We start from the raw sequence: 16,644 nt of genomic DNA, 5'->3' as shown, positions 1-16,644 counted from the left end.
TTATAATTAAAATATCCTACTTAATTCTATAAAGATTTTTGAACTACAGTTTCCTTTGAGCGAATTTTACCTATATGTATGTTTTTGTCTATGGCAGCAGCAGAGCCTGTAGTGAAAATAGAAGGCGGTCGCGACAACCATAGCGACAGTTACAAGGCTGAGTCACGGGTATGACATCTGCAGATTTAACAGCATGTAATAATATTTTTTGGGGTTAAAAATGTAATTTGATAAATGCAAATACACTTGAGATTGACCTACAGGTAATTGATATCAAGTTATCATTTAGTTGGAAGAATTTCAGCTCATGCCATGATATTAGACTATTGAAAGAGCCTATAATAATTTACATCTACACATTATGTGTCAGGGGCTCCAGAAGTTGTCTTTATGATAAAATTCAGGGTCTCTAGTTCTATAAAAGCATAATATTTCTCAGAAAATTAGAGTGAAAATCAAGTCTGGTGGCTAAGCTTCTATTTTGGTTTGAAGGCAAGCTAGTTCTGCAGGCTAGGAAATTGAACTTATGTTAAGGACAGATTCTAGCCTGTGGGTCACATTGTGTGCTTAGATCATCAGTCCTTAATTAAAAACCTAAAGGCTGCATCTTTTCTTTGCCTTCCATTTCACTACACATAGGGCAAATTTATTAAACAAGCCCTCGTGAAATGGTAGCTGTTGTTTTTAGTTGCTTTTAAAATAATTCCCCATATCCACAAATATCATAAGAAGTATTCTACACTGATGCCTGTGGGCTTCTGAATACTCAACACTATTTGAATTCACATAAAGTACTTAAAAGTGATGAGTCTGGGCAGTTCTTTCATTGGTGTGTGAGGCCATTGTAAAGATCTCTGATGTGTTTTGACTTGGAATCCATGCCTCTTAGGTCACATTTTCTCTATGATGCACGTTAAAAGCTCCATATATCATGCAAAGCCTATGATACTATAATGATAGTATAAGATATGCAAGCAGATAAAACACAGTAAATGTTTTGAGTCCTGTGAATAAAGTTGAGGTTACTTTTATCGAGCAGGCTAAGAGAGCATGTATGTGCCACAGTGCAGTGTGAGGGCTTCTCCAATGTAAAAGAAACATGTTGAATATATGTATTCAGGATCATGTATGTCATTCAAGAATGACAGAGTATCCCAGCAATTAAGAGGCAGAGCTAGGAGGATTGCCATGAGTTCAAGGGCACCCTGAGACTATATAGTGAATTCCAGGTCAGTCTGGGCTAGAGTGAGACCCTATCTGGAAAAAAAAAAAAAAAAGAATGACAAAGTAAACAATGTGAACAATATCACATGTGTCCTTGCAATGAAGAGAGATTAATCTCTTTGAAAGTATACATGTCACATTTAAAATAGCAAATAGATAACTTTATGCTTCTTTCTCACTCTGGCATGGTGTATAGCTCTGATGATCTTCCTAGATTGGCTAAGACATGCATAGGAAATCTCAACTACAGATCATTTTATTTAACCCTAACATGATTTCTAGCTTTTAAAGCTGATTCTTTTTTAAAAATTATTTATTTATTTATTTGACAGCGACAGACACAGAGAGAAAGACAGATAGAGGGAGAGAGAGAGAATGGGCACGCCAGGGCTTCCAGCCTCTGCAAACAAACTCCAGATGCGTGTGCCCCCTTGTGCATCTGGCTAACGTGGGACCTGGGGAACTGAGCCTCGAACCAGGGTCCTTAGGCTTCACAGGCAAGCACTTAACCGCTAAGCCATCTCTCCAGCCCTAAAGCTGATTCTTTACCACTAATATTTTGCCCATGAAAGTTTTCCATATTTATCTTAGCTTGCCACAGTTGCTTCCACTGGTTACATAGGCTGTAAGATGACTAGAAACAGACTTGCTTTTAATAACCCTTTAGATAGGTCTCTATTAAGGAAATGTTGTTTTGAATTCTTGCTCCTCTTACAATGAAGACCTGATGATTTTGTAACATAAATATGAATGTCTTTTATATATGTATACGAGAAATGGAAACTCTTAATTTTCCTATTAACAGAGTATTTCTGAGCCTCATTCTAGCAAGAAAGAAGATGGTCATATAAATGTTGCTCAAAGACCAAAACATCCAACACATTCACAAATAAAAGGTAAGAATTATACTGGGTTAAAAATTGGTTTCATACTACTTTTACCATAAAACCATTTTGAAAACCTTACAATGTAAGCACTGATAGTTATCTTGGGGGATTGTACATTTAACCTGAGCTGATGAGCTTATAGAGAGATCCTTGTAAATATTCTTTTTCTGAGATATTTCAAGGCTAGAGATGGTACAAGTCACATGTGTAAGGTTCAAAATTTTGACTTTTATTTATTTATTTGAGAGTGACAGACAGAGAGAGAAAGTGGCAGATAGAGAGAGAATGGGCGCGCCAGGGCTTCCAGCCACTGCAAACGAACTCCAGATGCGTGCGCCCTCTTGTGCATCTGGCTAACGTGGGTCCTGGGAAATCGAGCCTCGAACAGGGGTCCTTAGGCTTCACAGGCAAGCGCTTAACCGCTAAGCCATCTCTCCAGCCCCAAGGTTCAAAATTTTAAAAATCTCAAAAGAATTACATATACATGTAAGGTTCAGATTATGTGAAAATCAAAGTTATTAATACAAATTTTACTATAATAAATAGTTTCTATACCCTAAATTTTCCAGTACAGTTATTTTCATGCAATTCATTTAATTGAAGTGGCAATTTTTTTTCTAGAACCATCAGCAGATGATACTGCAAAACCGGAAATACAGAAAACCAGCCATAGAGACAGCAAAATGGACCTACTAATGGTAAGAGTATTCAAATTTCAAAACTGCATATATATTGCATGTTCACTTTCCAAATTTACTGTAGACCTATTTGAATGGACTTCTGTTGACCTCATAAGGTAATGCATGCCACTCTAGTTTTACTTTTGGACATATGTGTCTGATTGCATGCTGGTAGTGTGTTGTGAAAGCTTGCATCCAACGACAGCCACAGATCATCTTTCAGTGGCTTTGCAATTTTGCTTTCTGATATTCTGAGCCTCCATTTGTTTAAAGGCATAAAGTATCATTAAGAAATCAGTTCAGCCAGGCATGGTGGTGCACGCCTTTAATCCCAGCACTTGGGAGGCTGAGGTAGGAGGATCACCATGAGTTCGAGGCCACCCTGAGACTCCATAGTGAATTCCAGGTCAGCCTGGGCTAGAGTGAGACCCTACCTCAAAAAAAAAAAAAAAAAAAAAAAAAAGGAATCAGTTCAAAACCAAGTCCAATAACTGAGCTCCTACTAGACTATTATGGGTAAGTAGCATGTGATGGTCTGGATTTCAGGTGAATTGGTCAATATTCACAGTGCTCAAACTTGATGTTTTTGTATAATCAGTGATTAATTCCAAACTCAAAGGCTGAATCTTTCCTTGTTGATTCTAGTTCACTCTGGTCTGTCCCCACTCCACGAGAATGTGTATTTTTATGTATCTACTACTTTAATGAGGTCATTGCAATGAGTTTTTAACAAACAGTTCCGAATTGAGTATGGTGCTGCATGCCTTATTCCCAGCAATGGGGAGGCAGAGAAAGGAGAGGTCTGGGCTTGAGGCCAATTGAAAAAATGAGATGCTGGTCAGCTTGTGCTATGGTAAAATTACAAATGTAACCTGCTAAATTTGAAAGAAAACAGTGTAAACTTTGATTTTCTAAAGTATTTATGTATTCCCTACACTCATGGGGTCATTGCAATACAGTTTTAACAAAGAGTTCTTAATTGGGTGCGGTGCTGCATGCCTTTAATCCCAGCAATTGGGAGACAGAGGAAGGAAGCGATGTCTGGGATTGAGGCCAGTCTGGATCCACAGAATGAGATCCAAGTCAGCCTGGGCTACAGTAAAATTATAAAAAATAGCCTGCTACATTGGGGTGCAAACAATGTAATTTTGTTATTCTAAACTATTTATTGGGAACATTTCCCAACAGCATTGTATTGAAAAATTGCCTTTACCTCCCTCAGTTATATCTCTGGATATTGTCTGGAGAAGGCAGAAAGTAGATAAGATTTTGATCCCTATTTTTACAGCACCCTATTGAAGAAAAGTGAATTCCAATACTTGTTTCTTTTACTCTGAAGATTGGGATGCTTTTGAAATATATAATATACATGTACTTGAACCTCTGGATAGAGTTTGTAAAATACTTTTCTAAATTATGTTAGCAGCGTATCCCTGAGTCTCTTCCTGAGAAGAAAGAAGTTGATAATGTACCTGGCACCACTACTAAAGCAGGACAACGAATGGCAAATGTACAAATAAAAGGTCAGACCATCTTGATTAGGAACCATGTTGAGTGCTTTAATGATGACCATTCCCTTTGGAAAATAGGGAAATGTCCTGTGATTGGTAGATGTATAACCTTATCCAGCAGAATTGTCCTAAATCTACAAACTTTCTCACCATTTTCTTCCTTCTGGTATCATTCAGCTTCTGAGCATGATTTCTCACTCAATTTCTGTATTCTCACCTATCGACTTCTGTGTATCTATACCTATTGTCTTACATGCTTCCACGCAGAGTGCACAAAATGCTGCATACCATCATGCACATCATGTCATGGACAGTGTTTGCATGCCATTCCTAAACCTCACACTGAGCTCTTTCCCACTTTAGTAACTGACATTAAGCAAATCTCCATCAATAACATAACTCTAGAGGAAAATGAAAATTAGCCATTCACACCAACATGAATGGGGACGTAGCATGTAGGAGCCTTGCTGTCATCATGTTTAAAAAGTACAGAAACAGGGGGCTGGAAAGATGGCTTAGCAGTTAAGGCCTTGCTTGCAAAGGCAAAGGAACCAGGTTCACATCCCAGGACCCATGTAAGCCAGATACACAAAGGGGCGCACATGTCTGGAGTTTATTTGCAGGGCCAGAGGACCTGGTGCATGCATTTCCCCCCCCCCTCTCTCTACCTGCCTATTTCTGTATCTCTCTCTCTCAAATAAATAAATAAAAATGTTTTTACAAGTATGCAAACAGAATGAACAGTTATGTCTTTTGTAGAAGGATGAATCTTAAACAAAGTAAAACAAGTGGGGCACAAAAGAGTGTTTCATATCAAGTTTCTTTGAAATAAGAAAAAGAGAAGGAAATTTTGATGGTGTAATTACATTTGACTCATAACTTTCTTGTTGAAGGAAGACACTGTGCAAAATGTGACTTGACATGTCCCTATGATATTTTCAAAAGTGTGTCTTGCATGTTGTTCATTGCCTGAGGTGGCAAATTTTGAGTGGAAGTTTGCAATCATTGCTTTCTCAGATCATGTTTATTTCTACAATCTGTCCCAGTGATATTTTTAAGGTTTCTAAATATAGAAATGTCTTTAAATTCAGTTCAATGGAATGTCTGATTGGTGAAAATAATACATTTTTACTTATTGTTTTCCTTCTCTGGAGGTTGGGTTCATTTTTGTGGTATGGTGTCACTCCAGCCAAGGCTGACCTAAAACTCTATACTCCTAGGCTGGCCTTGAACTCACAAGGATCCTCTTTTACCTTTTCCTCCTGAATGCTCGTATTAGAGGTGTGTAACACCAAACCAAACCTAGGATTTTTATAATTAAAACCTTCTACTTAATTCTATAAAGATTTTTTGTTTGAGTTACTGTTTCTTTGAGTGAATTTTACCTAAGTGTATGTTTTTTGTATGGCAGCAGCAGAGCCTATAATGAAAGTAGAAGGCAGCCGAGACAGCCATGGTGACAGTGACAAGGCTGAGTCACGGGTATGAAATCTTCAATTTAATATATTCATACTTGTTATGGGTTCAAAATATGCATGTGACAAGTTAAAATTCACTTGAGATTGCATTATAAGTAACTGGCAAGTTATCATTTAATTTGGAACAGTTTTCATACATGCCTGGTTCTTAGGCTATTGAGAGAGCCTATAATAATTTACATCAGGAAATCATCCTCCAGGGCTCCACAAGTTGTCTTCATGATAAAAATCTGGGTCTCTATTTCTATCAAAGCATAATATATCTCAGAATTTAAGATGAAAATTAAGTCTGGTGACTCAGTTTCTATTTTGGATTCAAGGCAAGCTAGTTTTGAAGGCTAGGAAATTGAATTTATGTTAAGGGTAGGTTATTGCCTAGGGGTCAAAATTTGTGTTTAGCAGCACCTAGGAGGCAGAAGGATCACCATGAGTTCAAAGCCACCCTGAGATTAATTCCAGGTCAGCTTGAGCTAGAGTGAGATACTACCTGGGGGGGAAAAAAAAGAGAAAAGAGAAAAAAGAAATGTGTTTAGATATTCATCCCTTCATTACAAACATAAAGGCTGTACCTTTTCTTTTGCATTTCATTTTGCTACAGCTACACGTGCCTATTTATTAAATATGCCCTTGTGACATGATGGCTGTTGCTTTTTAAATAACTCCCCATAGCCACAAATATCATCAGAATTATCCTACACCATTGCAAAGTGAGTGAGTTACAATTGCTTCTGAGTACTCTGCACTATTTGAATTCACACAAAGTACTTGAAAGTGATGTATGTGAGCAGTGTTCTCATTGGTGCATGAGGACTTTGTGAGGCTCTTTGATGTGTTTTCAGTTGGAAACCATTGCTCTTATGTCACACCTTCTCTATGATAGACCTTAAAACTCCATATATCATAAATATCCTATGATATTATAATGATAATATAAAATATGCAAGCAGATAAAACACAGTAAAATTTTTGAGTCCTGTGAATAAAATTGAGGTGGATTTTACCCAAGAAGATTGAGAGAGCATGTATGTGCCACCAGGGCAGTGTGAGGGTTGTATTTCTCATTCAGAATAAGATTTTGCACTTGTGAGGTACAAGCCCATTCGAAGACACGAGCACATGCCAAACATATTAACATGTGTGAGGGCATCTATATTGTAGGAGAAACATGTGGAGTGTAGGTACTCATGGTCATGTCTATAATGCAAGAATGACAGAGTAAGCAATGTGAACTGGATCGCTGTGCCCTTACAGGGAAGAGAGATTAATCACATACATGGGCTCAGCACATGGCTTAGAGGTTAAGTGCTTGTTTGTGAAACCTAAGGACCCCAGTACCCCCAGGAGCCACGTAAGCCAGATGCCAAGGTGGCACATACATGGAGTTCCTTAGCAGTGGTTGGAGTACCTGGCACATACATTATCTCTCTCAACTCTCCCTTTCTCCCTCTCTCTCTCTCTCTCTCCCTCTTTCTCTTTCCTACTCTCTCTCTCTTTCTCTCTCTCTTCCTCTTTGACTCTGTCTGTTGCTCTCAAATATATAAAAATCTTGTTAAAAAAGTGAACGTAAAAAATAGAAAATATGAACTTAAGGTTAGAATCACAAAAAAAAGTGAACATGTCACATTTAAAACAGCAAATAGTTGTTCTTAGGCTTCTCTCTCTCTTGCCTTGGTGTATAGCTTTGATAGTCGCGAAAGCCAGATGCCAAGGTGGCACATGCATCTGGAGTTCCTTAACAGTGGCTGGACTCCCTGACACACACATTATCTCCCTCCCCCTCTCTCTCTTTCTCTCTCTCTTCCTATCTGTCTCTCTGTCTGCCTGTTGCTCTCAAATAAATAAAAATCGTTAAGTGAACGTGTCACATTTAAAACAGCAGATAGATGCTCTTATGCTTCTCTCTCTCTTGCCTTGGTATATAGATTTGATGATCATTCTAGATTGTTGAAGACATGCATAGTAATTCTAAACTATATATCATTTTAATTAAACCTAATATGATTTCTAGTTTTAAAACAGATTCTTTATCCCTATTTTCTGTCCATGTAAATGTTTCCCTTTTTCTCTAAGTTTGCCACAGTTGCTTCCTCCTGGTAGACAGGCTGTAAGATGACCAGAAACAGACCTGAGCTTTTGTCTTTATTAGTTATGTACATATTCACTGTGTAAACAGCACATGTTGATACCATCCTTACCCTCATTCCTGTCCATCTCTCTGAAGGGATCCTCCTCACTGATGATGACACTTATCCCCTTGGGGATTTTGGTCGTGCATTGTGGGGGTTGCCATCAGTCATGTGGAGGAGGCAATGTCTCTGTATGTAATGTCCCAACTTGTGGCTCTAACACTTCTGTGAATTTCCCTGAACCATATTGGGTTCATTTTAGGTCTACTTCAGTTATGAGGACTTGGGAGCCTCTGTGTCTCTGGATCTCTAGTTTGGTAGGAGTTGAGTGTCCTCTGTGTCTATCTCCTTCAACCTTGTGCTGGTACCAGGTTCACCAAGAAAATAGCATGCTTGCTCATTTCCCCAATTACTCTATGATTTCAGCAAGGGCCCTGATGAGGTATGATGGGCTGATTTTTTCCCTCAGGTTCTACATCCATCTGATAAAAGAGAAGCAAATTCACCAGCGGAGATTGAAGTGAGCACTGGATAAATAGGATGACCATATTAGCCTAGAGAGAATTTAATAGGTGTAGGTCCTCTTGTAGCCCAAGAATGGTGGCAGCTTGATATTGGAGAGCAAACTCGTTATTTGGATGTGAGTCTGTCTTGTTTCCCAGTTCCAGCTATGGGATCTGTTCCACTGAGTGGATATGTTAGCCAATCCAAGAGCAGTTCATTACCCACCAAGGTTATATGCCACTATTGCACTTGGGTGAGCATCATGTCAGACCTGATTTTGATAACACTTTACACAGGTCTCTATTAAAGAAATGTTGTTTTGAATACCTGCTTTGCTTATGATGAAGACTTGATTTAGTAATATTAAATACGAATGTCTTTGTATTTATGCATACAAGATGTGGAAACTCTTGTTTTTCCTATTAACAGAGTATTTCTGAGCCTCTTTCTAAGAAGAAAGAAGATGGTCCTATAAGTATTACTCAAAGAAAACAAACAACACATTCGAAAATAAAAGGTAAGAATTACACTTGATTAGAAATTGGTCTCGTGCTACTTTGATCATGAAACTATTTTGAAAGCATTACAATGTAAGCACTGATAGTTAGGTAGCCTTAACAGAACAAGTTTTGTCAAAATATACATATTCAGCCATAACTTTTGCTGCTTTTTCCTTTAGTATCATTCTGTTGCTAGTATGTCCTTTACCACTGATTTTCATATTTTCTCCTATAGACTTGTACCAACCTATTGATGTTTTAATGAATGTTTTCATTCTGAGTACACATGTTGTCATGCTGTGCACCACCAGACCATGTGTCATGTCTTGGAAAGCCATTCCTAAGCCTATCATTGAGCTCTTTTAATATCCAAGGCCTGAATTTAGGAAGGTCTCCATAAATAATTGTTGAGCCAATGAAGTTCAACCACTCACACAGTGATGCAAGGAAAGTTAGCAACATGAGCAGAGCTGTCCTCCTATAGGCAGAACAAAGATAAAATAGCATAATCCGCCAGGCATGGTGGTGCACGCCTTGAATCCCAGCACTCGGGAGGCAGAGGTAGGAGGATCACCGTGAGTTCAAGGCCACCCTGAGACTACAGAGTTAATTCCAGGACCAGAGTGAGACCCTACCTCGAAAAACCAAAAAAAAAAAAAAAAAAAAAAAAAAAAGATAGCATAATCCATTATGTTTTCTTGTATGAGACTGAGGCATTGGTAGGCAGAGTAGGATCCTAAAAGTTACTCTCTGTTTTACTGTATTTACAAACACAGGGGAGAATTGATTAAAAGTTGATGACAAAGTACTTTTCCTTTGGTTTTTTTCCTGTCTTAAGGATGTTACATTAAATAATGTAAGATGATATGTCACTATGATGTTTCCAAAATGTACATCTTGATAATTGTACATTTAACCTGAGATGATAAGCTTATGAAGAGATCCTTGTAATCACTCTCTTTTCTGAACCATTTCAGGGATATAGATGGTACCAGTCACTTGATTACAGTTCAAAAATTAATAGAAGTGCTGGAGATATGGCTTAATGCTTAAGTCACTTACCTGCCAAACCAAAGCATCGAGGTTCAAATCCACAGTACCCACATAAGCCAGATGTACAAGGGGGTACATGCCTCTGGAGTTCATTTGCATTTGCTGGGGTCCTGGCATGTCCATTCTTATTGTGTCTATCTCCTCTCTCTCTCTTCACTCTCTCTCTCTCCAAATTAAATAAGTGATTGATTAATTAAAACATTTTAAAATGAAGATATATGTTAGAAGAGATGATGGAGGTGGAGTCATTTAACATTATGCTTATTACTTTAATAAAGTTTTCCTTGGATTAAACAAAAAAAAATCCAATGAACTCCAAAGAATTATGTATTCAAGTAAGGGTCAGATTATTTGAAAATTAAAGTTATTGATAAAATTTTACTATAATTAAAGGTTTCTATTCTCTAAATTTTGGTGCAATTATTTTCAGGCAATTCATTTACTTGAAGTGTCCTTTTTTTCTAGAAGCATCAGAAGTTCATACTGTGACACCAGAAATACAGAAAGCCAGTCGTGGAGACAGTGAAATGGATATACCAATGGTATGGAAAATCCTAATTTTAAAACTAAAGATATACTGTATATTCACTTTCAATACTTTCTGTAGACCTATATAAATGCATGTGTCTTGGCCTCATAAGATAATGCATGCCATTTTAATTTTACTTTTTTTACTATCTGATTGCATGTTGATAGTGTGTTGCCAGAGCTTGCATTCAACTAGAGCCACAGATCATCTTTCAGTGGCTTTGCAATTTTGCTTTCTGATAATCTGAGCCTCCACTTGTATAAAGTCATAACATATCATTTTAAAAAATGAGTTCACAAGCTGGAAAGATGGGTTTGCATTCAATGCACTTGCCTGCAAAGCCAATGGATACAGGTTCAATTCAAAGGACCCACATAAGCCAAATGCACAAGGTGGTACATGTGTCTCAAGTTCATTTACAGCAGCTGAAGATTATAGTGTGCCCATTCTCTTCCTTAAATTAAAAAAAAAAGTTCCAAACCAAGTCTGATGGCTGAGTTCCTACTAGGAACTTACGGGTAAGTAGCATGTGAACCTCCATTTATATAAAGGCATAACAAATCTTTCTTTAAAAAGAGCCCCAAATCAAGTCTGATGACTCATTTACTAATTTGAATTTATATATAAGAAGTATGTGATGGTCTCAAATTTGAATTCATGTTAAGGACTAATTCCAGGGCCTCAATATTCATGGTTTTAGATAATATATCATTAATTTCAAAGTCAAATGCTGTATCTATGGACCAAACCATACCTAGGATTTCATGGTTAAAATCTTTTACTTAATTCTATAAAGATTTTTGAACTACTCTTTCCTTTGAGCGAACTTAACCTATGTGTATGTTTTCGTCCATGGCAGCAGGTCCCACGTAAGAAAGATGCATGTGGTGGAGCATGTATCTTGAGTTCAGTTCCAGTGGCTAGGGATCATGCTGTACCACTTCTCTACCTCTCTCTCTTTTTCTCTCTCTCTCCCCTTCTTTCTCTCTTTCTGTCTGTAATAATTAATTAAAAATCTTAGAAAAAAAAAGAATGAGATCTGGGTCAGCCTGGCCTACATTAAAAATACAAATATGGGAAAGTGGGGGGGGGGAGGGAGGGAATTACCATGGGATTTTTTTAATAATCATGGAAAATGCTAATAAAAATTTTAAAAAAATACAAACATGGCCTGCTACATTTGACAGCAAATGATTCACACCTTGATATTCTAAACTATTTCTTGAAAAGATATTCTTTCCCAACAGCATTGTATTCAAAAATTATACTTTTACCTACCTAATTTAGTTACTTTGGTTATTGCATGGATAAAGAAGAAAACAAATATGAGTTTAATACAAATTTTTACTGCACCTGATTGAAGAAATGTGATTTTAAATATAATATGGTTTTATTTTGAAGAATGGGGTCTGTTGAAATATATAATATGATTCGACTCATAGCTCTGAATAGATTTTTTTTGAAACCATTTTCTTCATTATGTTAGCAGCGCATTTCTGAGTCTCTTTCTGAGAAGAAAGAAGTTGATAATTTACAGGACACTACTACTAAAGCAAGACAAAGAAATTCAAATGTACAAATAAAAGGTTAGGCCCATATTGATTAGTAACTCGGTTGAATGCTTTTATGATCATCCCCTTTGGAAAACAGTGAAATGTGCTGTGATAGGTAGATATGGAGCCTTATTCTGAAGAATTTTCCTAAATCTACAAATTTCCTCACCATTTTCTGCCATTTCTTCTGGTATCATTTAGCTTCTGAGCTTGGTTTCTCACTCAATTTCAGTATTTTCACCTATGACCTCTGTGTATCTATATCTATTGTCTTTCAATACCAATGTGAATGGGGACTTAGCATCTAGAACCTTGCTGTTGTCATGTTTACAAAGTACAGAGATATTGCCAGGCATGGTGGCACATGCCTTTAATGCCAGCCTTCAGGAGGGAGAGGTAGGAAGATCGCTGTGAGTTTTAGGCCAGGCTGAAAGTTTATAGTGAATTCCAGGTCAGCCAAAGCTAGAGTGAGACCCTGCCTTGAAAAACAAAAACAAAAAAAAAGTACACAAATAGAATAACCATTTATGTCCTTTGTGACAGGATGAGTGTTAAACAGAGTAAAGCAAGTAGGGCCTAAACAACATTTCATGTCATATTGTTTTCAAATGAGAAGAAAATTTGATGATTTAATTAAATATGACTTACAACTTTATTGTTGGAGGAAGATGCTGTGCAAAATATGACATGACCTGACTCTATGATAATTTCAAAATGTGTATCTTTCAAGTTTTTCATTGTTCTTCACATAATAAATTTATGTATAGAAGTTTGCAATCATTGCTTTCTCAGATCATGTTTATTTCTAGAAACTGTAGCAGTGATATTTTTAATGTTTGTAAATATAAAAATGCCTTCTAAATTCAGGAACAGAATGTCTAATTTACGAAAGTAATACATTTTGATTCATTTTTTGTCTGTGGAGGGTGGGTTTGTTTTTGAGGTGTGCTGTCACTGTAGCCTAAGCTGTCCTAGAACTCCCTCGGTATTTCTAGGCTGGCCTTGAATGCACAAGAAACCTTTGACCTTTGCCTCCTGAATGCTGGCATTAGGGTTGGGTGTCACCAAACCATACCTAGGATTTCATGGTTAAAATCGTCTACTTAATTCTATAAAGATTTTTGAACTACTCTTTCCTTTGAGCAAACTTAACCTATGTGTATGTTTTGTCCGTGGCAGCAGCAGAGCCTGTAGTCAACATAGAAGGCGGCCATGACAGCCATAGCGACAGTTACAAGGCTGAGTCACGGGTATGAAATCTGAAAAGTTAACATCATGTATTAATACTTGTTTCGGGTTCAAATTGTGCATGTGATAAAAGAAAATACACTTAGGATTGCCCTATAAGTAATTGATAACAAGTTATCATTTATTTGGAAGAATTTCAGCCCATGCCATGTTCTTAGACTATTGGGACAGCCTGTAATAATTTTCATCTAGACATCATGTGTCAGGGTCTCTACAAGTTGTCTTTATGATAAAAATCAGGGTCTCTATTTCAATGAGGCATAATATTTCTTAGAAAATTAGGATGAAAATCAATACAAGTGACTAAGTTGCTATTTTGGCTTGAAGACAAGCTAGTTCTGCAGGCTAGGAAATTGAATTTATGTTAGGGGCAGATTCTAGCCTGGGGATCACGTTGTGTGCTTAGATAATCTGTACTTAATTACAAACCTAAAGGCTGCATCTTTTCTTTGCATTCCATTTCACTACACATACGAGGGCAAATTTATTAAAGGAGCCCTTGTGAAATGGTAGCTGTTGTTTTTAGCTGCTTTTAAAATAACGCCTCATATCCACAAATGTCATAAAAAGTATTCTACACTGGTGCCTGTGAGTAACTTAAAATGGTTTCTGAGTGCTCTACACTATTCAAATTCACATAAAGTATTTAAAAATGATGTGTCCGGGCAGTTCTCTCATTGGTGCGTAAGACTACTGGAAAGATCTTTGATGTGTTTTGACTTGGAATCCATGCCTCTTAGGTCACATTTACTCTATGATACATGTTAAAAGCTCCACATGTCATGCAAAGCCTACAATATTATAATAATAATATAACATAAAGAAGATAAAAATACAAGCAGATAAAACACAGTAAATGTTTTGAGTCCTGTGAGTAAAGTTGAGGTTACTTTGATCCAAGCAGGCTGAGAGAGCATGTGTGTGCCAACAGTGCAGTGTGAGGGCATCTCTAATGTAAGAGAAACATGTCGAATGTAGGTATTCGGGACCATGTATGTCATTCACGAATGACAGAGTGTCCAGCACTCGGGAGGCAGAGCTAGGAGAATTGCAGTGAGTTCAAGGGCACCCTGAGACTATGTAGTGAATTCCAGGTCATTCTGGGCTAGAGTGAGACCCTACCTTGAAAACCAAAAAAAAAAAAAAAGACAAAGTAAACAATGTGAACAATATCACCTGTGTCCTTGCAATGAAGAGAGATTAATCTCTTTGAAAGTATGCATGTCACATTTAAAATAGCAAATAGATAATTTTATGCTTCTTTCTCACTCTGGCATGGTGTATAGCTCTGATGATCTTCCTAGATTGGCTAAGACATACATAGGAAATTTCAACTACAAATCACTTTATTTAACCCTAACATGATTTCTAGCTTTAAAGCTGATTCTTTACCACTATTTTTTTGCCCATGAAAGTTTTCCCTATTCTTCTTAGCTTGCCACAATTGCTTCTACTTATTACATAGGCTGTAAGATGACCAAAACAGACTGATATTGATCTTGCTTTAGACAGCTCTCTATTAAAGAAATGTTGTTAAAAAAAATGTTGTTTTGAATACTTGTTCCTCTTATAATGAAGACTTGATGATTTTGTCACATGAAATATGAACGGCTTTGTATATATGTATATGAGATTTGGAAACTATTGTTTTTCATATTAACAGAGTATTTCTGAGCCTCGTTCTAACAAGAAGGAAGATGGTCATAAAACTATTGCTAAACGACCAAAACATACAAAACATTCACAGATAAAAGGTAAGAAGTATACTAGAAGAGAAATAGGTTTCATGCTACTTTTACCATAAAACCATTTTGAAAACCTTACAATGTTAGCAGTGATATTTATCTCGGGGAATTGTACTTTTAACCTGAGCTGATGAGCTTTTAGAGAGATCCTTGTAAACATTCTTTTTCTGAGACAATTCAAGGCTAGGAATGGTACAAGTCACATGGGTAAGGTTCAAAATTAAAAGAATCTCAAAAGAAATACATATACAAGTAAGGTTCAGATGATTTGAAAATCAAATTTATTAATGCAAATTTTACTACAATAAATGGTTTCTTTTCCCTAATTTTCAAGTATAATTATTTTCATGCAATTCATTTAATTGAAGTGCCCATGTTTTTTCTAGAAACATCAGCAGATCATACTGCAAAACCAGAAATAAAGAAAGCTAGCCATAGAGACAGCAAAATGGGTCTATTAACGGTAAGAGTATTCAAAATTGAAAACTACATATACATTGCATATTCACTTTCAAAATTTAGTGTAGACTTCTTTGAATGCACAGTTGTTGACCTCATAAGGTAATGCATGCCACTTTAGTTTTACTTTTGGACATACCTGTCTGATTGCATGCTGGTAATGTGTTCTGAAAGCTTGCATCCAACGACAGCCACAGATCATCTTCTAGTGGCTTTGCAATTTTGCTTTCTGATATTCTGAGCCTCCATTTAGATAAAGACATAAGGAATCATTAAGAAATGAGCTCAAAACCAAGTCCGATAACTGAGTTCCTACTAGAAAATTATGGGTAAATAGCATGTGATGGTCTGGATTTTAGGTGAATGGGTCAATATTCACAGTGCTCAAACTTGATGTTTTCATATAATCAGTGATTAATTCCAAACTCAAAGGCTGAATCTTTCCTTGTAGTATCTAGTTCACTGTGATTGTCCCCACTCCACGAGAATGTGATTTTTATGTATTTACTGCTCTAGTGAGGTCATTGCAATTATGTTTGAACAAATAGTTCTCAATTGGGTATGGTGCTACATGCCATATTCCCAGCAATGGGGAGGGAGGCAGAAAAAGGAGTAGAGGTCTGGGCTTCAGGCCAATTGAAAGAATGAGATGCAGGTCAGCCTGGGCTATAGTAAAATTAAAAACGTAGCCTGCTATATTTGAGAGAAAAAAGCATAAACTTTGATATTCTAAACTGTTTCATAAAACATATTCTTTCCCAATACCATTGTATTGAAAATTTTTCCTTTTGCCTACCTCAGTACTGCCTTTAGTTATTGCATGGATAAGACAGAAAACAGATATGAATTTAATAACAATTATGCAGTACCCCATTGAGGGAATGTGATTTTAAATATTTGTTCATTTTATTTTAAGGAGTGTGGTACTTTTGAAATACTTAATATGATTTTAGTTGTAGCTATGGATACATATTTTGAAACACTTTTCTTCATTATGTTTGCAGCCTATGCCTGAGTCTCTTTCTGAGAAGAAAGATGTTGATAATTTACAGGACACTACTACTAAAGCAAGACAACAAATATCAAAAGTACAAATAAAAGGTTAGACCCATATTGATCAGTAACTAGGTTAAATGTTTTTATGATT

General features: G+C 36.7%; 1 protein-coding gene across 1 annotated transcript in view; it reads left to right on the top strand.

The window, feature by feature from the left end:
- LOC123462897 (protein MLP1-like) overlaps positions 1-16,644 on the top strand; it is a 146,199-nt gene that overhangs the window by 68,142 nt on the left and 61,413 nt on the right. The window contains exons 42-53 of the mRNA XM_045157064.1: positions 98-168; positions 2,030-2,120; positions 2,733-2,809; positions 4,215-4,314; positions 5,714-5,784; positions 8,840-8,927; positions 10,429-10,505; positions 11,979-12,078; positions 13,225-13,295; positions 14,957-15,047; positions 15,425-15,501; positions 16,502-16,598. Coding sequence (XP_045012999.1) covers positions 98-168; positions 2,030-2,120; positions 2,733-2,809; positions 4,215-4,314; positions 5,714-5,784; positions 8,840-8,927; positions 10,429-10,505; positions 11,979-12,078; positions 13,225-13,295; positions 14,957-15,047; positions 15,425-15,501; positions 16,502-16,598 — 1,011 coding nt within the window. The remainder of the gene's footprint in view (positions 1-97; positions 169-2,029; positions 2,121-2,732; positions 2,810-4,214; positions 4,315-5,713; positions 5,785-8,839; positions 8,928-10,428; positions 10,506-11,978; positions 12,079-13,224; positions 13,296-14,956; positions 15,048-15,424; positions 15,502-16,501; positions 16,599-16,644) is intronic.

Source organism: Jaculus jaculus, chromosome 8, assembly GCF_020740685.1.
Source record: "Jaculus jaculus isolate mJacJac1 chromosome 8, mJacJac1.mat.Y.cur, whole genome shotgun sequence".
In the NCBI taxonomy this organism is placed as follows: Eukaryota; Metazoa; Chordata; class Mammalia; order Rodentia; family Dipodidae; genus Jaculus; species Jaculus jaculus.
Note: the sequence above shows the minus strand (reverse complement) of the source record. Positions and strands in the feature narration are given on the sequence as shown.